The sequence below is a fragment of the Manis javanica genome, chromosome 16, assembly GCF_040802235.1.
Source record: "Manis javanica isolate MJ-LG chromosome 16, MJ_LKY, whole genome shotgun sequence".
Classification (NCBI taxonomy): Eukaryota; Metazoa; Chordata; class Mammalia; order Pholidota; family Manidae; genus Manis; species Manis javanica.
Window position 1 is genome coordinate 55,072,418 of NC_133171.1, and position 22,347 is coordinate 55,094,764.

General features: G+C 39.2%; 1 protein-coding gene across 4 annotated transcripts in view; it reads left to right on the top strand.

The window, feature by feature from the left end:
• SLC26A8 (solute carrier family 26 member 8) overlaps positions 1 to 22,347 on the top strand; it is a 67,257-nt gene that overhangs the window by 37,452 nt on the left and 7,458 nt on the right. For all 4 annotated transcript variants that reach the window (XR_012126020.1, XM_073224118.1, XM_073224119.1 and 1 more), the window contains 9 exons: positions 2,907 to 3,054; positions 3,808 to 3,921; positions 8,090 to 8,167; positions 13,588 to 13,683; positions 14,796 to 14,902; positions 14,985 to 15,054; positions 15,483 to 15,575; positions 15,660 to 15,791; positions 21,374 to 21,745. Coding sequence is in view for 3 of the 4 variants with exons in the window: in XM_073224118.1 (XP_073080219.1) it covers positions 2,907 to 3,054; positions 3,808 to 3,921; positions 8,090 to 8,167; positions 13,588 to 13,683; positions 14,796 to 14,902; positions 14,985 to 15,054; positions 15,483 to 15,575; positions 15,660 to 15,791; positions 21,374 to 21,745 (1,210 nt within the window). In the remaining variant the exon portion in view is untranslated. The remainder of the gene's footprint in view (positions 1 to 2,906; positions 3,055 to 3,807; positions 3,922 to 8,089; positions 8,168 to 13,587; positions 13,684 to 14,795; positions 14,903 to 14,984; positions 15,055 to 15,482; positions 15,576 to 15,659; positions 15,792 to 21,373; positions 21,746 to 22,347) is intronic.

Sequence of the window (22,347 nt, forward strand, 5' to 3'; positions counted from 1 at the left end):
AAAGGATAACTTATAAATATTGATGAACACTGATGCAAAAATTCTCAAAAATAACTAGCAAACCAAATTTAGCAGCCTATCAAAAAGATTATATGCCATGAACAAGTGGGATTTATTCTTAGAATGCAAGGATGTTTGAACACATGAAAATAGATCAATGTAATATGCTACCAATAAAATGAAAGGAGAGAAAACATGATCATCTCAATGCATAAAAAACATTTGACAAAATTCAACACATTTTCATGATTGAAAACTCAACAAACTTGGAATAGAAGAAAATTGCCTCAAAATAATAAAAGCCATATATGAAAAAAATCTACAGTAGACATCACACTCAATGGTGAAAGACAGAAAGTTTTCTCTAAGATCACAAACAAGTCAAGGATGCTCACTTTCTCCACATCTGTTCAGCATAGTACTGGAAATTCTAGCCAGAGCAGTTAGGCATGAAAATCATCTAAATTGGAAAGGAAAAAGTAAAATTATCTGTTTGCAGATTATATGATTTTATATATAGAAAATCCTAAATAGTGCATACACACACACACAGACAGACACATAAACAAAAAATGTTGAGCTAATAAATATATTTAGCAAAGAAGCAGGATACAAAGTCAATGCATAAAAGCCTATAGCTTTTCGTATGCCAACAGTGAACGATCTGAAAACAAAATTATGAAAACAATTCCATTTACAATAGCACTGAAAAGAATAAAATACTTAGGCATTAATCAAAGAGGTGAAAAACTTGCACAATGAAAACTACAGCACTGATGAAAGAAGAGATAAATAAATGGAAATATATGCTGTGTTAATGGTTGGAAGACTTAATATTATTCAGATGTCAATACTATCCAAAACAGTCTACAGATTCAATTCAATCCCTATCAAAATCTCAATGATGTCTTTTGCAGAAATAAAAAAAAATCCTAAAATTCATATAGAAAATCAAGGAACGTAGAATAGCTGAAGCATTCCTGAAAAACAAGAACAAAGTTGGAGACTCACAATCCCTAATTTCAAAACTTACTACAAAGCTACAGCAATCAAAAACAGTGTGGCATAAAGATAGACATGTAGACCAATGGAGCAGAATGGAGAGCCCAGAAATAAACCCTTGCCTGTATGGTCAGACCATGATGCCAAGACCATTCAGTGGGGAAAGGACAATCTTTTCAACAGATGGTGATGAGGCAACTGGACAGTCACATATGAAAGAATGATGCTGGACTCTTGCCTAACACCATATGTAAAAATTAACTCAAAATGGATCAAAGACCTAAATGTAATACCTAAAGCCATAAAACTCTTAGGAGAAGACAGAGAGCAAAAGCTTCATTGGATGTGGCAATGACTTGTTAGATATGACACCAAAGGCACAGGCAACAAAAGAAAAAATAGACAAATTGGACTTTGTGAAAATTAAAAAACCTTTGTGAATCAAAAGACACCATCAACAGAGTAAAAAGGCAATCCACAGAATAGGAGAGAATATTTGCAAATCATATATCTGATAAGGAATTAATATCCAGAATATATAGAGAATTTCGAAAACCTAACAACAAAAAACAACCCGACTTGAATGGGGAAAGGACTTGAATAGACATTTTACCCAAGAAGATATACAAATGGCCAATAAACATATGATAGAATGCTCTAATCATTTGGGAAATGCAAATCAAAACTATGAAATACCACATTACACCCATTAAGATGGATACTATATTTTTTTTAAAAGACTGAAAATAAAGTGTTGGGGAGGATGTGGAGAAAATGTAATCCTTGTGCACTGTTAGTGGAAATGTAAAATGGTACAGTCACTGTGGAAAGCATTATGGTGGTTCCACAAGAAATTAAAAATAGAATTACCATGTGATTCAGCAGTTCTACTTCTCGATATAAATCCCCACAAAATTGGAAGCAGGGTCCCAAAGAGATATATTTGCACCCATGTTCACAGCGACATTATTTGCTATAGCTAACATGTGGAAGAAACTGTTAAGTGTCCATCAGTAAATGAAAGGGTAAGCAAAATGTGGTCTATACATACAACAGAATATTATTCAGCCTTAAAAAGTAAGGAAATTCTGACATACTACGATATGGAGGAACCTTGAGAACATTAAGGTAAATGAAATAAGTCAGTCATGAAAAGGCAAATACTGTATGATTCCACTTATACAAGTCACTTAGAGTACTCAAAATCATCAAGACAGAAAGTAAACTGATAGTTGTTAGGGCTGGGAGTGGGGGAAATGGAGAGTTATTGATTAATGCATAGAGTTTCCATTTTACAAGATGAAAAGTTATGGAGTGGATGGTGGTGATGGATACACATTATCAATGTATTTAATACCACTGAACTGTACACTTAAAAATGGATAAAAAGATGGTAAGCTTCATGTTAGGCACATTTTACCACAATAAAAACATTGGAAACAAAAAACTACAGGAGAGAAAGCGTGGATGCAATTAGAAATAATTTCTATAAATGACAATGACTAAAAGTATATCTTGAAAGATTTGAGTGTGAATAATAGGGAACTCATTGAGCTTTTTAGCTCTAAATCACCTTAGGTATGATTTTTGCCTATTGTTTACCCATTGGTATGGTTTCAAACAGTGCATATAAACCATTTTTGTCAATTTTTGTGGTTTTGACTGTCCTGTTTGTTGCCACTGCTACCTGCGAGGGACCTTGAGCTAGAAAATAGAGCAAGTTCTCCTGATGGCTTTGTAACTTGGCTTGGTTCACTGGTTCAGTGTTGGCAGGCTGCTTGCTCTTCCTTCTTAATGTTATTTTTTTAAAGGGTCAGACCTGCCCCACATGATAAGGATGGAGTGGGGAAGGTGCCAATAAATGATTCCTGCTCTCCAGAAATAATTCCACCATTTTATTCCAGCTTCCTGTTTCCTGTATTGCCAGATTTGAACATTCTTCATACAATTATTTTAGAAGCCTTCTCTTTAGCTTTAGTGAGTTCTTCTCTGCTCATATTTGTGGGCAAGAAGATTGCCAGTTTCCATAACTACCATGTCAATTCCAACCAGGTAAGAGGACAGGCCTTTCTATTATTTCCTCTAACCCTTAAATCTTTGCTCTTTAATCTGAGTCTCCTACTAACATGAACCTGTAACCATTTGGATCACATTTGAAGTATAACTAACAAAGGATTTTTGAGAAGTGGAGCATACTTACCTTTGAGGCCACATGAATTAACCCAAGTGTTACTCCCCTAAACAGAAACGGTGTAGGGAGGCAAGAAGATAACTTCATATGGCACCGTGTTGTTGAGCTCGCGGAGTTCCTGTCCTCTTAATGTTACTGTCCTTTCCACCAAGTCCTTAGAAGTCAACCACACACTGAGGCACAATAAGAAATACTTTTTTGTCTTTTGTAAGTCTCCAACTATTCTGAGTTTGGCCTTTTCCCTAGGACCCAAAAGGGACACATGAAAGCAAGAGGTGCCCCACATTGACTTTCAGGATAGCATAGAAGAAAGGGGGAAAAATTATACTGTTTCTCTCTGTTCTGGTGATTATGTGAAAGAGAACAATAAGCAAAAGTCTCATTTTCTCACTGAAAAATTGCTTTCCTTATGATCACTAGCTTAAATGAAAATTCAAGTTAATCTAGAAATCAGATTTGCCATCCTTGTGTTCTGAAAATATTTCAGTGTTACTTGGAATGGTATAAACAACCTATCTTCATATACAGGAAATAGACAGTATATCATTAATTCAAATTCAGATCAGCATTCTTCCACAAATAGTGGGCCTAAAGTGTTTGCCATTTCTTTATAGGATTTAATAGCCATCGGCCTTTGCAATGTCGTCAGTTCATTTTTCAGATCTTGTGTGTTTACTGGTGCTGTTATCAGGACTATTATCCAGGATAAATCTGGAGGAAGACAACAGGTGTGTTGAAATAGAATTTGATCTCTAATATAAAAAAGATATTTATATCTATCCATACATATAGTCATAGAAGGGGTTATATCAGTTCAATCATGTTGCTGTTTTAATGTTACGCTTGTTGGGGAAATCTCTTAGAAGAATTTGTATTTCATGCTTGCCTTTATTTTTGCTTAGATTTTATCTTAAAAGAGATTTTTCCCCTTGAAAGTCATTTTCTACTGAAATGTTATTCGCTGTGAGAGTTTTCTATATGTTACCTCACAAAGCCCCATTCCCCATGTAAAATAACTAAAAGATACTATTTCAGGTAAACTAACCATCACCTATTAACGGTTTTTCTATGGGGAAATATATTCTCAGTCTTAGTCTGAGAAATCAATAATACAACTTTATCCATCCTGGCAGCAGAACTAGAAACCTTCCTGACTTCCTCAAAGGGCATGCACGGCAAGAGGCTTTCATGATAAATAGTAAGGTCTTTATCTAGGTGAGCCTAGAGAATTTATAAATGTTCTTCCTCTATATAAGAGAAAATTATCTAGGTCAGACTCTGTTCAGCTCTTCCAAATGAGTAAAGTATAGGTATGGTGTGTGGGAGGGGAGAGAGAGAGTTGGGGATGGTGCTAGAGAAGGTTCTATAAGGCAAACTCTTTGTCTAGCTGCAGGCCTGAAATTTGGTAAGTCCAATATTCATGAGTTTTGAACTCATTAGATAAAAGTTATAACTTTACACCATGAGAGGTATCCCATTTCAACTATGAAGCATGATGAGATGTCAAAGAATGATCAGAACTGACCTTGGGTGCACCTAGGGAATTGATCAGGGTTCAGAAGGCAGAGAAACAGTGACAGAAGTCAAAGACAAGCTTAGGGTGCAGAAGCATTGTAGGAAAGTATAGCCATGGTCAGAAGCTGAAGTGTCAGAGGACTGGACCCTAAATTTTAATGGGTAAAGATGAATTGTCACAGTCCATGGGTAAATATAGATGGACTATAAGGTGAAATCTAATAAAAGTCAGAAGATAAGGCAGGGGCCAGAGCATGTATCTAGAATAAGACAATGTTGTATCATTTTATGTGAACTGAGTTTTGTTCTCATAGAGCTTCTGCCAGACCGCTGGCCTTTAAGGTGTAGCTCTTTTCCACTACTGTTTGACAAAAGGAAGTTGGGTTATGTTTAAAAAGGTTATTCAGTGCAAGTATGAGAAAACCTTGTGGTCAAAATTGGAGGATTTCATAAGACAAATAGTGTAAATGGCAGTTCCAGACATTAATTCCCCTTAGCTTTTGACAACATACTTTGTTTATTCATTATAAAAGCACAACATAAATTTTGGGAGAAGAGATAAATGCAGTTGGGAAAAACTAAGTGGCAGTGTAAGCAAAATTAAGTGCAGAATAAGTGCAATAAATATTGTAAGAAGGAAAATGGTGAATCAGAACTTTCATGGATTATTGAAAGAGGGTTAGGATATGCATAGATGGAGGGAAGGAAGACAGACTTCAGGCAACCTCAGAGTCGCTTTTAGCTTGTTGAACAAAATGCACACCTCAAAGGGATGCTGGTCAGCTCTTCCCTGAGACCCTCATTTTCCCAGTGCAAATCGCTGATTCAAGCAGAGAATGCTGCTGGCCCCTGGCCTCATCCGTTGGAGCGACCCAACCTTCACACTTGAGTTGCTGATCTGGACCAGCAAAGGCCTCTGAGACTCATTCAGCCTTCACTGGTTGTGGCAAAACTATCGATCCTTCCAGCCATGGCCTGGGTCTGAAGTGTTGGCAGGCCTGGGGCAGAAGGGATGTGAGAGCCCCAGGCCTGTGGTCAGCTGGGCTGTCCACCACTCTATCTTCCTGCTCATCCAGTTCTGACCATGTGCTTCTCTGTTCCCCATGATTGGGTTCCTTTCCTTGTTCTCTGATTCCCAAGAATGGGCCTTATTGCATTGTCCCTGGGCTCCCAGAAATGCTTAAAAAATGAGTTACTATAAAAGAAAGAAATGTGTTATGTTCTTACTAGAGGAAGCAGATGGAGCAGTGGAGAGATCCTGGATGTTGGAGTCAGTCCATCAGGTGGATTGAAACCTGACTCAATGGTTCCTAGATGTGTGACCTTGGGCAAGTTACTTTTGCTTCCTGAAGCTCTAGTCCTCATCTGTAAACTGGGGATAAGGATAACTTTTCAGTTGGGAGAATTAAATTAGATGACAATAGTACCCATCTCATAGTGCCTGTCACTTCAGATGCTCAAAAATCAAATTCTACTCTAGGTTTCTAGAGCCCCAGCCAGTGCTTGGCAATCTACTGTCCTACTTCATGGAACCCACACTTCCGGAGTAACTGGTGTCTGAGGATCTGCAGCTAAATAGTGGCTGTGGCTTGTGGGAACTCACATTGCCTTGAGTGTCCAGAGAGAAGGCAGAGTCCGTCTTTGCTCAAGAAAGGCTGCGAGAGTAATGGAAAATCAGGGCAGAAAAACATGTATGACATGTCAAGTTCTACCTGCTTGCTGACTTTAGACCCTAGTCAGGCACTCAGTCCAAGATTCTGAGAGCCATCAAGCATCTTTCTCAGGCACAGTACCACCGAAGATGATCCTCTGATCCCAAAGCCCACTCATTTGTGTGTGCAGCCAAGGGAGACACACAATTATTGGCAGGCCCCCCTTTCTCTGAGCAGAAATTTTATGGGATTCAATGTCTGATCTGTACTCATTTTAATCTAAGATTCATGCAGCTTATTTTGTCATCTGCCCATCTTTGCTTCCTTAAAAATACTCAGAACTGTGGAGCAAAGAAGTGGTCGAAGGGAAAAGTCCTCACAGATGTTCCTGGGTGAAGCAAAGTAATTTTTTTCTGTAGTGCCAACAAAGACCCCCTGAGGCTGGAGCCTTAAATGAGACCCAACAACAGACTGGTATGTTCAGTGGCTGGAGGTGCTTACAGCCTCTGTTAACCTATTTCAGTTCCACAGCACATAAAATGTTTGCCGGTAGAACTTCCCAAGTTTCAGGTACAGTGATGCAGCTTCTTGAATCCTTCTCCCTACACGACTCTCGTGGGGCTCAAAACTTGCCCACATCGGCTGGGAGGGGACAGAAGGAAGTAGGCTGTTGATTTCATTGCCATTATTTTCAGTGGTACATTTATACGGCAAATAGCAGTGAGCTGTGAGAGGAAAACTGGTAGGAAGATTTGTTGTTGTTTTTCCACACCTAAGAAACAAAAAGGAAATTTAGAGAATCAGTGCTGAGCGGTCATTTAACGGTTTAGATTTGAGGGATTCCTTCAGTTCTTGCTCATATATGCCATTGTTTTCATTTGTGGTTACAGTTTCATTCCTCACCTCATCCCCCATCACAGGGGGAAATGACAATGCTTTATAGTATGTTTCATTGTCAGGAGGTTAAACAGTGGAAATTAATCAATAGAGAATATAATGAGTTCAAGACTATGTCCAGAGAGCCTTGAGATTGATTGTAAAGGGATTGTGAAGTATGTTTCTTAACTTTCTACGTGTATTTGCCAATCACTTCTTACCAAGTAAACACTGAGCCCAGAGTAGTCAGCCCAGCTGGGACTGGATCCCGAGCTGCTAGGTACAGCCCTGACTCACATTGGTAACTTTTTTTTATTGTAATGAAGCAGAGAGAAACTGAAGAAGGAAAATCAGAAGTGGTTATCATTATATTTTTAAGAGGAAGCAGTACTACAAGCTCCAAACAGAAGAGTGAGGGATGGAATACTTATTGTAATGGGAAGTGGAATGGTTGAGATTTTAAGGCTGACAGTGACAAGTTTTACTGGGGCTTTTCTAAACCAAGGGTTAAAGTTAGGAGGGAGTGCAAGTCGGATTTTAGGAGACTTCAGATTCATAGCACAAAGATATGGCAATAAAGACTGAAATACCCAAGACAATTTGCAATTTGAAACTTTTCTGAAAGCATTCATGGGTTCATTCAACAAGTATTTACCATGTACCTAGTATGTGTTTAGCACTTTGACAAGACCTGAAAATGTCAGTTCAACAGAAAAGCACGTGTGCTGGATGATTGCACTCAACTTCTTTTAAGAAAAAAATGACATGCTTCTCGCCAAGCAGAAGGCTTCAGCTGCAGACAGGAATGAATACGTTCCTGACTCTCTCTCTCCAACCGGCTCTGTCTCCTCAGTTTGCGTCTCTGGTAGGCGCGGGTGTAATGCTGCTCCTGATTGTGAAGGTGGGACACTTCTTCTACAAACTGCCGAATGTAAGTAGAACTGATCAAATAACTAAGACTAGAAAGGCCTGATCCCCAGATTGCACCTTGGTGAGAAGTGCACTCAGCTGGTCCCCACTGCTGGCCCCAGTCTATCTCTAGTGCCCTTCCTTTAAAGTAATAGCATCTACCCCCCCAAAATTGGGAGCTAAATAAGATAATATATATATACATAATAGAGAATAGTGTTGAATTAATAAGCACTCAAGAAACGTTAGTTATTATCATTATTATTCTCCTCATTAATCTATTTATTGTATAAGCTATAAAGTAAGCTTTGTAAGTAAAGATTCAGTTAAAGATGACCAAAATAGACTTCAGATGCCAGAACACCCATTACCAACACAGGCTCGGACTCACTGTGCATTCATGCCATCTGTTTTTCTAAGCCCTTTCCAGAAGGCCTCGCTCTGCATTCATATGAACTCAATCTCCCTACTGCTGCCACATGGCCTCCTGGTTAGTGCACAACACTAGAAGACAGATTCTGAAAGTTGAGTTTTAATTCCATGTTCAGCTGGGATGCCTCTACCTGCTTATGTGCTATTTCTTCCCTTTGTGTGAGACTGATTACCTTGCACTTAGAGATACCAGGTGTATTAAATACTAGGTATAATCCATTTGTTCCAAGATACAAATATACATCACTGCTCAGTGACCACAATTTCCTTTTAAATTTCCTCAATGTTCCCTTTAGCCATTTTTTTGGCATCATTAATCTACAATTACATGAGGAACATTATGTTTACTAGGCTCCCTCCTTTACCAAGTTCCCCCAAAAACCCCATTACAGTCACTGTCCATCAGTGTAGTAAGATGCTGTAGGCTCACTACTTGACTTCTTTGTGTTGCACAGCCCTCCCTGTGCCTCCTCCCACATTATACATGCTAATCGTGATGCCCCTTTCTTTCCACCCCCCTTTATCCCTCCCTTCCCACCCATCCTTCCCAGTCCCTTTCCCCTTCATAACTGTTAGTCCATTCTTGGGTTCTGTGATTCTGCTGCTGTTTTGTTCCTTCAGTTTTTTCTTTGTTCTTATACTCCACATATGAGTGAAATTATTTGGTACTTGTCTTTCTCCACCTGGCTTATTTCACTGAGCACAATACTGTCTAGCTACATCCATGTTGTTGCAAATGGTAGGATTTGTTTTCTTCTTATGGCTGAATAATATTCTATTGTGTATATGTACCACATCATCTTTATCCATTCATCTGCTGATGGACACTTAGGTTGCTTCCATGTCTTGGCTATTGTAAATAGTGCTGCAATAAACATAGGAGTGCATCTGTCTTTTTCAAACTGGGCTGCTGTATTCTTAGGGTAAATTCCTAGAAGTGGAAATCCTGGGTCAAATGGTACTTCTATTTTGAGCTTTCTGAGGAACCTCCATCCTGCTTTCCACAATGGTTGAACTAGTTTACATTCCCACCAGCAGTGTAGGAGGGTTCCTCTTTCTCCACATCCTCATGAACATTTGTTGTTGTTTGTCTTTTGAATGTTGGCCATTCTCCCTGGTATGAGGTGATTGTAATATTTCATTGCGGTTTTACTTTGCATTTATCTGATGATTAGCGACATGGAGCATGTTTTCACGTGCCTGTTGGCCATCTGAATTTCTTCTTTGGAGAACTGTCTGTTCAGATCCTGTGCCCATTTTTTAATTGCATTATTTGCTTTTTGTTTGTTGAGGTGTGTGAGCTCTTTATATATTTTGGATGTCAACCCTTTATCGGATCTGTCATTTATGAATATATTCTCCCATACTGTAGGATGCCTTTTTGTTCTCTTGGTGGTGTCCTTTGCTGCACAGAAGCTTTTCAGCTTGGTATAGTCCGATTTGTTCATTTTTGCTTTTGTTTCCCTTGCCTGGGGAGATATGTTCATGAAGAAGTTGCTCATGTTTATGTCCAAGAGATTTTTGCCTATGTTTTTTTCTAAGAGTTTTATGGTTTCATGACTTACATTCAGGTCTTTGATCCATTGCGAATTTATTTTTGTGTATGGGGTTAGACAGTAATCCAGTTTCATTCTTTTGCATGTAGTTGTCCAGTTTTGCCAACACCAGTTGTTGAAGAGGCTGTCATTTCCCCATTGTATATCCATGGCTCCTTTATCATATATTAATTGACCATACATGTTTGGGTTAATATCTTGACTTTCTATTCTGTTCCACTGGTCTGTGGCTCTGTCTTCATTACTGTGGCTTTGTAGGAGAGCTTGAAGTTGGGAAGTGAGATCCCCCCTGCTTTATTCTTTCTTCTCAGGATTGCTTTGACTATTTGGGGTCTTTGGTGGTTCCATATGAATTTTAGAGCTATTTGTTCCAGTTCATTGAAGAATGCTGTTGGTATTTTGATAGGGATTGCATTGAATCTATAGATTGCTTTAGGCAGGATGGCTATTTTGACAATATTAATTCTTCCTAGCCAAGAGCATGGGATGAGTTTCCATTTGTTAGTGTCCTCTTTAATTTCTCTTAAGAGTGTCTTGTAGTTTTCAGGGTATAAATCTTTCACTTCCTTGATTAGGTTTATTCCTAGTTATTTTATTCTTTTTTGATGCAACTGTGAATGAAATTGTTTTCCTGATTTCTCTTTCTGCTAGTTCATAGTTAGTGTATTGTAATGCAACAGATTTCTGTGCATTAATTTTGTATCCTGCAACTTTGCTGAATTTCAGTATTAGTTCTAGTAGTTTTGGAGTGGAGTCTTTAGGGTTTTTTATGTACAATATCATGTCATCTGCAAATAGTGACAATTGGGCTTCTTCATTACCAATCTGGATTCCTTGTATTTCTTTGTTTTGTCTGATTGCCATGGCTAGGACCTCCAGTACTATGTTGAATAACAGTGGGGAGAGTGGGCATCCCTGTCTGGTTCCCGATCTCAGAGGAAAAGCTTTTAGCTTCTCGCTGTTAAGTATGATGTTGGCTGTGGGTTTGTCATATATGGCCTTTATTATGTTGAGGTACTTGCCCTCTCTGCCCATTTTGTTGAGAGTTTTTATCATGAATGGATGTTGTATTTTGTCAAATGGTTTTTCAGCATCTATGGAGATGGTCATGTGGTTTTTGTCCTTTTTGTTTATGTGGTGGATGATGTTGATAGATTTTTGAATATTGTACCATACTTGCATCCCTGAGATGAATTCCACTTGGTCATGGTGTATGATCCTTTTGATGTATGTTTGAATTCGGTGTGCTAAAATTTTGTTGAATATTTTTGCGTCTATGTTCATCAGGGATGTTGGTCTGTAATTTTCTTTTTTTGTCGTGTTTTGCCTGATTTTGGTATTCAAGTGATACTGGCGTCATAGAATGAGTTTGGAAGTATTCCCTCCTTTTCTATTTTTTGGAAAGCTTTAAGGAGAATGGGTATTATGTCTTCTCTATAAGTCTAAAAAAATTCAGCGGTGAATCCATCTGGACTGGGGGTTTTGTTCTTGGGTAGTTTTTTGATTACCAATTCAATTTCGTTGCTAGTAATTGGTCTGTTTAGATTTTCTGTTTCTCCTTGGCCAGTCTTGGAAGGCTGTATTTTTCTAGGAAGTTGTCCATTTCTTCTAGATTTTCCCGCTTGTTAGCATATAGATTTTCATAATATTCTCTAATAATTCTTTGTATTTTTATGGGGTCAACATGCTTATTTTTTTTTTGATAGGGCATCTCTCATATTTATTGATCAAATGGTTGTTAACAACAATAAAATTCTGTATAGGGGACTCAATGCTCAATGTACAATCATTAATCCACCCCAAGCCTAATTCTTGTCAGTCTCCAATCTTCTGAAGCATAACAAACAAGTTCTTACATGGTGAACAAGTTCTTACATAGTGAATAAGTTCTTACATGGTAAACAGTACAAGGGCAGTCATCACAGAAACTTTCAGTTTTGATCACACATTATGAACTATAAACAATCATGTCAAATATGAATATTTGTTCGATTTTTATACTTGATTTATATGTGAATCCCACATTTCTCCCTTATTATTATTATTATTTTTTCATAAAATGCTGAAGTGGTAGGTAGATGCAAGATAAAGGTAGAAAACATAGTTTAGTGCTGTAAGAGAGCAAATTTAGATGATCAGGTGTGTGCCTGTAGACTAAGTGTTAATCCAAGCTAGACAAGGGCAATAAAACATCCACGGATGCAGAAGATTTCTCTCAAAACAGGGGGGGTGAGGTTCTAAGCCTCACCTCTGTTGATCCCCAATTTCTCACCTGATGGCCCCCCTGCGACTGTGCCTGTCTTAGGTTGTTCTTCCCTTGAGGAATCTTACCTGTCTCTGGCTAACCAGTCATCTTCCGGGGTCATACAGGGAAATGTAAATCAACATGCTTATTTTTTAAACTATGGAGAATTCATAATAGGTAAAAATGTCATCCATAATCACAAATACACCACTATTAATATTTTGTCATATATCTAACCAATGTTATTTTGTATGACTGGATATTACTTTGCATAATTGTACAATTATATACATATAGTACATACATATCAAGGCATACACTTTTGTGTTCTTGTTTTAATATATAGCATGCTCCTCCATACTATAACTTATTTAATAGTTTTCTTACTGGAAAATTAGGTTGCATGAGTTTTTGTTATTACAAATAACATAACAATGAGTAATTCTGTACATCTACCCTTTTCCATATTTAGGATAAATTTCTAAAAGTAAAATAAAACTCTGTGACAGTATATCAGCATTTCTTGATACATAACTGAATTATTTTCCAAAAGTACAGTACCCTTTTATACTCAACAACCATATACATGGGGTGTTTTCAATGTTTTAAATTTGCTAAATTTAATTTGACAGACAAAAGATGGTATCTTATTATTGAAATAATTATAGTGTACCATGATTAAATTTGAACTGAAATGCTTTTAGAATCTCTGGGAGTGAAAGTTTCCTTCATTTGTCATCCCACCTGAGAATGGTTTCAAGGCAATGTTGGTCACAGATATTTCACCCAATCTAGACAAAGTAAGGCCAAGTAGTCAAATGTGTCAGCTCCTAGCGAGTCTTGTCCCATACATCAAAAGTGACAACACCTGAACCGAAGGGACTAGATAATGCAATCTTTGGCTACTTTTCTCTCACTAGTAGTGTAAGTAACCAATGGCCTGAACCTAACAGGGACTTGTTGTGACTTTACTGGCCAAATCAATCAGGCCTTGGCCATGGTCTCACCTTATCTTGTCCTTTTGACAAATTATGGAGGAGAGCAGAGAAAAATGTGGAGAATTTATTTGATTAGACAATGAATAGAATTGTGAATTTTCACAAAAATCAATGCCTAATATCTCTGAGTGGCAAGGCTAACTTTTTGTGGTTACGGAGATTTAGGAGTTTTGTCCCTGAAGGGAATATGAGGCTGTGCTTTTCCCCACAGGCTGTGGTGGCTGGTGTCATCCTGAGCAACATACTACCCTATCTTCAAACCATTTACAACCTACCCAATCTCTGGAGACAGAACCAATATGACTGTGTAAGTGTAGACACACTGGCTAAGGTGGGGAAGGACAAAGGGGAAGGTTGGAGAGAAAGAAAGACATCAACATGAAGGACACTTGCCATTCTTGGATGCTGAATACCCAAGCTTAAAAAAAGCAGCCAAAGTTGTTGGTGCATGGAAATACTGAGGCCTCATTCCAGCTATGCAAAATTAAGTGGCTACAGTTACATGCAAATCTAGTAAGAAGGGTTTGTCATACATTGCTTCTTTGAATGACTTTCAATCCAGTTAATGTAAATACATTCCAGGATGGAGACACAACTCCTAATGAGAGAAGGCAGTGTCATGTCAGGCAGAATAGCCGATGAACCACCCTCCTTCTCTCTAGAGCCCCAAACTCAGGGACAGAAACAGGAAACAGCAAGAAATTTTTTTTTAAAGGTGGAGGGGATATAATACAATGAGAGGAGAGGGAACCAGTACAGGCAAAGAGATGCAAAAGAGGATTAGTTTTGGAGTTAATCCTGAGGAGCTAAAAGGGTATGTGGTCTAGTGCACAGGTAGAGCTTCTCGTCCTAGGAGGAGGGATAACACTTCCGGTAGGACTGGGAGAACGGGGGAGAGTTAAGGGCAGATACTAACTAACACAGGTGGAGAGGGAAGTAAATAAATACTTAAGGAAGTTTCATCCATCTTCTCTGTGAAGATGACATTCTAATCACTTGCTGAAATGATGTAGAAGGTGGTGGGGTAAGGGCTTGAAAAAGCTGTTAAAGATTCGCAATAACTCTTATAGATCTTAAAATAGCAACTAGCATTCAGTGACTGTTCTGGGTGGCCTTACCAATGGTAATTCTAATTTCAAAAAGCCTATAAAGTAGATATTATTATGCCTATTTTACATGCAACGAAACTGAAGTTTCGAGAGAGAATTGAAGGAAGTGACCAAGGATGCATAAAAAAATTTGCTGGGCAATCTTGGGACCAAATCATTTGTGAAGGCATCAGTCCACATGGCTGAGGAATTGGTTCTCTAAATCCCTGGTGTTGGGAGAGGGTGAAGGTAAATTAAGAGATAGGACTGGTGATTCTCTCAATTCTGCTTCTTATCACGGCCTTCCTTTTCTCTTCTGCTTTTCCATAAGATTATTTGGATGGTGACATTCATATCTGCCATTTTCCTGGGGCTGGACTTTGGACTGCTCATTTCAGTAGCTTTTGCCTTCTTTGTCATCACTCTTCAGTCACACAGGTACTTTGTCTCAGGTGGTAGGAGGATGGCCCAGGCAAGGTACGGCTGGTAATGGCCTGAAGGCAAATGCATTTCTTTTCAGAACTAAGATTCTCCTCCTGGGTCAGATCCCTAACACCAACATTTACAGAAGCATCAGTGACTACCAGGAGGTAAGAATCCAAATCAACCCACTCCTTTTCCCAAAGGATGGGGTGGACCAGGCCTCCTGTTTAATTTTTCTTCAAAATCCCTTTGCTGTTGTTTGCTACACTACAGATGCGCATTTACCAAGAAGGGAAAATTGATGCATGATGGTAGAGGCAGGCAAATTAAAAGGGAAATCCCTAGAGTACTGCAGCCACCTAAGGGTAATTTTAAAATGTACTTTAGTAGGGAAAGGTCAAGGAAAAGAGAAGAGTGAAAAAATGGAGGGGGAAGAAGAAAGGAAAAGCATGGGGTGAAAAATGGGAGGAAGGAATTTGTTTCCATCCTTGCCTCTTATAAAGAAGAATTCAGACTCCCCAGAATGTTCTAAAGACTTTTTCTTACTCTGTAAAAAAGCTTATAAATTTCCCTTGACTTCACCTTTGTCTTGCAGGTTACAAACATTCCTGGGGTGAAAATCTTCCAGTGCTGCAACTCCATTACATTTGTCAATGTTTACCACCTAAAGCACAAGCTATTAAAAGAGGTAACAGCTATCCTCCCCTCTGCCTCCTCGGAACCCCTCTCTTCCACCACTCACCACCTGTACGAGGCCTCTCCTATCTTCCAGATTGAAATGGTAAGGGTACCTCTTAAAGAAGAAGAAGTTTTCAGCTTGTTTAATCGAAATGAAGCTGGCTTCCAGGAAGAGAAGATTTGTCAGTGTTTCTGCAGCTGTAATGAACTGGAGCCACCAGCCAGGGTTCGAAACACCTCTCCTTTTCTGCATTTCCCCCCACATTTTATAAAGAAGTGTATGAGTAGTTTTCTAGGAAAAAAAGAAAATCTAAATCCCCTAAGGGATTTTGATTCTTAGATGGACTGTGGTAATTAGAAATCAGATTTCTACTCATTAATGAAGGCACAGGTTACCCTTTAAGGTTCAGTTCTTGACCTAGGCAGGAGGAGACGGTCTGACTCTCTTGAGTCCCTACTCAACGGCTAGTGCCTCTTCTGAGCACAGAGTTTGCATATTGAGATTATTCCCTAGTTGTATCGATTACCTTGACTTTTAGCTGCCTGGCTTTAGTTTTCTAAAAATAAGCCAGTTAAAGATTGTTATCTAATTCCAACTACAGCAGAGTCAGTGTGGCTGGGGCTCTCAGGGGTCTGCCAGGGTTTCCTGATGCTTGCCTGTGACCAGGGAAATGGTGGTGGGGGTGGGGGGCAGATGGCACCCATGGGATTTTACAGCGTTTGAAGATTATCTTAGCTGATGAGTTACAAAGTGTTCATTATTTCCAACTCAGATTTGGTCTAAGTATTTCCTTTCCTCAGAGCAGGGCTTCTCAGTTCTAGCTTTGGAGACTTTCACCCAGTCTAACCTACACCTTGGAGGGGCAGCTCTGTCCACACACACACACACACACACACACACACACACACACACACACACAGATTACTTCCCCCCACACAGACCTCTCCTGTCACCCTCCTTACATACGCATCTGCAAACACCAAGCGCCCACTCTCGTTCCCATACACCCTAGTGGAGCGTAGGTTCTAGTGAGCTCCATGAAAATACCAATTTCCCTGCCAACAGGACAGAATTAACACTCTGTCTAATTTTTATTTGTATCCATAGTGCACTGAGTATTATAGAAGGTATTTATAGGACATCAGCAAAAACACTTTAGAGTAGAATAAGATCATCTCATATTTATTGAGCTCCTATTATGTGCCCAGTACTGTGACACTATGAAAAAGGAAAAAGAATTTTTAAGGATCTCTGTATTCAGGTATTTTTTATTATTATCATGGTAAAAAAACACACCTAACATAAAATTTACCAGTAATGTTAAATGTAATCCACATTTTGGTGCTACCATCACTACCATCTATTTCCAGAACATTTTCATCTTGCAAAACTGGAACTGCACCCATCAAAGAATGACTCCGGATTTCTTCCTCCTCCCAGCCCCTGGCAACCACCATTCTGCTTTGTTTCTATGAATCTGACTATTCCAGACACCTTGTGGAATCATGCAGGATTTGTATTTTTGTGACTGGCTTATTTCACTTAGTACAAAGTCCTCGAAGTTCATCCAGGTTGTTCTTTCTTTAAAAAAACGTTTTTTTCATGGAAAAATTTGAACACATACAAAAGGAGAGACAAGTATAATCATAACAGAGCAGAAGGGGTTCATTTCTCACTCTCAGTTCACCTCTTGCTGAGTGTCAGCTCTCAAGGAGCATCATCTCTTAGTGAGTGTTAGCAGCTCTCTGCAGGTGTGAGCAGCTCTTCGTGGGTGTCCATGCAGCTTCCTGCGAAGGTCGGCTCTTTGTGTCAGCAGCTCCTCAGGCTCACCTGAGCCAGATTGTAAGAAAGCAAAGTTTATTACTTGCAGCAAGAAAGGAGAGCACTGGGAATAGCTCCCAAAGCAGTGTCTCCCTCAGCTAAGCACAGGGCAGCTCTCTGATAGGCATAGAACACTCAGTACAATTCAAGTTAGTACATAAATTGTGCAAATGAGGTGAAAACTCAGCACAATTCTGATTGGTGTTCAGGAGATGGGTAGCCATTGGCCAGAACTCTCAGTCCTTGGTGACAGGGAGGGGATCCCCAGAAGCTGTCAGGGAAGCTCCTGCAGTAACATTTACAAACTACCTACCTGAGGCCTGCTCTTCCTTGAACATCTTATTCTACAAAACAATTCAGCAGAGAAATGTTAACTCTCGCTCTAAATTCCCCATTAACACTTTTTCTGCCTAGCTATCTAGTCACATAATGAGCCTCTATGTACCCATCATCCACTTTAAGATTTATCAACTCATAGCCCATCTTGTTTGACCTACACTAACCACCTATAGCCCCTCAAAATCACAGGATTGCTTTGAAGCAATTCATAGAGTTTAAAATCAAACTAGGGAGACAACTCTATTAATGTAACATATGAGGCATTATTGCATTTTATCAATCCTAAAATAGCTTTTTTTTCACATTTCTGAAATATAGGTGCATTCTGCAATTGATGGCCTGGCATAGTTTAATTTGAAGTGGTTTTTCTTGATAGTACAAAAAAATAGTGGAGCATCTTAAAAGTGATGAAATAGGTAGGATAGTAAACCATAGCTATAGTATGCTGTTATATTCTAAACTGTGTGTTTAGATTCCAACTCTTAAGACTTCAGGTAAAGAGAGATGGGCATGAACTCAAAAAGCCAGGGAAACTTATTGGTGGAATGGACTTGAGCTGGGGCAGGAGAGAGAAATTTGCATTTCTATCAGGTAAGAAAAAAGAGGACTCGCAGTCGGTGGATAGGCTTGGCCAAAGATATTGAGGCAGAAATAAACACAGGGTCCTCAGATAAGAGGCTTGGCCTGGGAAGTAAGTTCAGGCTGACACAGCACGAGTGGATTGTGAAAGCCTTTGAAAGACAACAGTGTAAAGTAGAGAGAAAAGGAAGGCTCTCAGAGGTTTCCTTCTGCTTAGGGGAACTTGCCTCTCCCTGTTACTGAGCCAGTCCCCAGCTGTCCCCCAGAGGCCTGGCCTCAGATACCTTCCAGCCTTCGGAAACACCTCTCCCCTTTAAACTGTAATATTGTTATCTGTCCATACCACTCCTTTGCTATACAATATATAGTCTCCCTTTATCCAGGGAGGTTATGTTCCAAGACCTCCAGTGAATACTATCTTTAGCCTGAAAATGCAGACAGTATCAGATCCTATATATACTATGTTTTGTTTCTATATAACATATATACTATGTTTTTTTCCACACCTATGATAAAGTTTAATTTGTAAATTTGGCACAGTAAGAGATCAACAGCAATAATGAGTAATAAAATAGAACAATCATAACAATATACTATAATGAAAGTTACATAAATGTGGTCTTTCTCTCTCAAAACTTCTTACTACACTGTCCTCACCCTCTTCTTGTGATGATGTGAGATGATACCCTGTCTATGTGATGAGATGGAGTGAGGTGAATGACTTCGGCGTTTGTGATGTAGCCTTAGGCTACCATTGATCTTGTAACCACATATCAGAAGGAGGATCATCTGCGTCCAGACCACAGATGATTATGGGTTACTGAAACTGTGAATAAGGGGAGAAACATCACCCCAAATTAAACCACTCTAACAAATGAATTTTTTTCATTTTTTTTCATGTGCCTTATAGTTCTTGTCCATATGTGTTGTTTGTTATCCTTTTAATGGTCACGTGCCCTCCCCTCAGGTAGACTCTGATCCCAGTGACTACAGAATTATGACTCACATCTTGCATGCCATTATATTCCTGGTGCTTGGTACTGTCCTTAAGCTATAGCAGGTATGACAGACCTCTCAGGGGTAATGAAAGAGTGAAAGGTAAAGATAGCCCTGCTCAAATCATATCGTCTTCCTAAGGAAATCTGACAGAAGACTGTCTTCACTGATAAAGGAAGGAGATGCTGATATACACTCTCAGTGGGATGGCAAATTGATGCAGCCATCATGGAAAGCAGTATAGAAGCTCCTCAAAACACTAAAAATAGAAATACCATATTATCCAGCAATTCCACTTCAGGGAATTTGCCCAAAGAAAACAAAAATTGCTAATCTGAAGATAAATGCATTCTTATATTTATCACAGTATTCATTGTATACAATAGCCAAAATATGTAAACAACCTAAATGCCTGTCAACAGATGCATGGATTGAAAAAATGTGGTTACTAGTATACATGGAATATTACTCAGCCATAAAAACGAATGAAATCCTGCCATATGCAACAACATGGATGGACCTTGAAGGCATTATGCCAAATGAAATAAGGCAGACTGAGAAATACAAATGCCTTATGATTTCATTTATATGTGGAATCAAAAACAAACAAAACTGAAATAAACTCATAGACACAGAGAACAGACTGGTGGTTGCCTAGAGGTGGGGATGGGTGAAATAGGTGAAACAGAAAAAAATTAGATTGTTTTATTGTTTGATCTGGTTGATGGTTACATGAGTGTATATGCATATGCCAAAATTCATCAAGCTGTACACCAAGGATTTCTTCCCTCTTTTTTTTAATTGGAATACAGTTGACATACAATATTATGTCGGTTTCAAAGGCATAGTACAGTGACTCAGTGATTATATACATCACAAGACGCTTGCTGCAATAAGTATAATCGTCCCATTATCATACCAAGATATTACAATATTATTGTTTATATTCTCTATGTTGTGATTCCATTCCTATGTCTAACTTATTTACAATCTGTAGTTTGTATGTCTTTATCCCCTTTACCTATTTCACTCATCCCCAGTCTCCCATCCCTATTGTAACCAACAGTCTGTTGTCTATATTTGTGGGTCTACTTCTTTTTTGTTTGTTTTGCTTTTCAGATTCCACAAATAAGTGAAATCATAGGGCATTTGTCTTCCTCTGCCTGACATTTCACTTAGCATGATACCCTCTAGGTCCATCCTTGTTGTCACAAATGGCAAGATTTCTTTCTTTTTTATGGCTGAGTAATATTCCATTATATACATGTAACCACATCTTCTTTATCCATTCATCTATTGACAGGCACTTGGGTTGCTTCCACGTCTTTGCTATTGTAAATAATGCTGCAATGAACATAAGTGTACATGTATCTTTTCTAATTAATGATTTTGTTTTCTTTGCTTAAATTCCCGGAAGTGGAATTGCTGGGTCATATATATGGTATTTCTATTTTTAGTTTTTTGAGGACACTCCGTGTTGTTTTCCCCAGTGACTGGACCAATTTACATTCCCACCAACAGTATAGGAGGCTTCCCTTTTCTCCACATCCTTACCAACACATGTTAATTCTTGTCTTCTTGATAGCGGCCATTCTGATTGGTGTGAGGTGATACCTCATTGTGTATACCAAGTTTTATGCACTTTATTGTATGTACCTGAATTTGAAACAAAAAGAAGGAGGTGTTGAGAAAAGGGACTAATGGAAGAAATACTTCAAAGTATTATTGGCCATTGGAAACTAATTATAATCCAGAACCCAGGAGTGAGGGAAAGGAATAAATCAAAGATCATTTAAAATCTGGCTCACTACAACAATAATAATGTCACTGATGCACAGAAGGAAGTTGGCAGGGGATGCTATGAGTGGTAAGGATAAGGAGAGATAAATGGGGTTTGAGTCACAAGCTTGAAGTAAAGTGAGATATCCAAGCCAAAAGTGTACAGTACCTAGTCTGCAGAGAAGTTTCCTAAGAGAGAGGGAGTTGAGTGATAGATGGGAACAGTACAGTTGCAGGTACTCCCAGTCCTTGTTTGGATTGTATACCATCCTCCCCTAATTCTGTTTACCCAGATTGTTTACACAGAGAGATTTGAAAGCAAACAGGACCACGATACATCCCCCATTAACCTGATCCACTGCTCACGGTTCGAGAGCGTGAACATGAGCCAAGCTATGTCAGATGACCAACAACCCTACATAATATCTTCCACATCTCAGAGGAATTGTGGGCAAAACTGTGAGGAGGTGGAGAAAACTCAGCTGCCTAAGAATCCCTCCAGAAAAGACTTGATGGCACTGCCCAAAGCTTCTGAAAATCAAGGGGAGAGTAGTTTGCCCGTCCCTCACTCAGAGGTATCGCTTCCAACCGGCGCCCACACCATCATCCTGGATTTCTCCATGGTGCATTTTGTGGATTCACAGGCTTCAGTCACATTAAGGCAGGTAAGTACAGAGGAGGCTTTAACAAGGGCTCTGATCCCCTCCTGCTGCCACCATCCTACCCTGATCCTGACTGAATCCTGTTAGTCATTGATCAGCTGCTATGTGACTCCCAGGCCACTAGAAATGCAGACACTGAAGACAGTTAAAGGTTAAAATGGAAATGAACTCACCCTTGATTTACTGAACTGGTTGGTTCTTTAAGCATGATGTATTATTTCTCAAGGAATGAAAAATAGGAAACTTTTAGCACCACTGAAACAGCAATCTGTGTCACATCCAGCAACTCCCAGTGCATCCTGGGAGTTAGCTGCAAATCTCCAAGGAATGTGCCCAAATGCTACAGAAAAACTCATCAAGAATTCTTCACTATTAAAGGAACTGCTCTGAGCTAGACATTGTAAAAAGCACTCAGACTTAAAGAAGCTGTGATATAATGATACCCAAAGCCTGGGACTGCCTGGTCCAGAACCTATAGGATCTTCCCCAGTTCCCTCTTCATTGCCTGCATCTGTGGGTGAAATGGGCAGGGAAGATTTTTTCCATCAAAAATTTTGTCCCTGAGTCCAGGCTTCTCTCCCACTCTCTGGTTTCTCTGACATTTT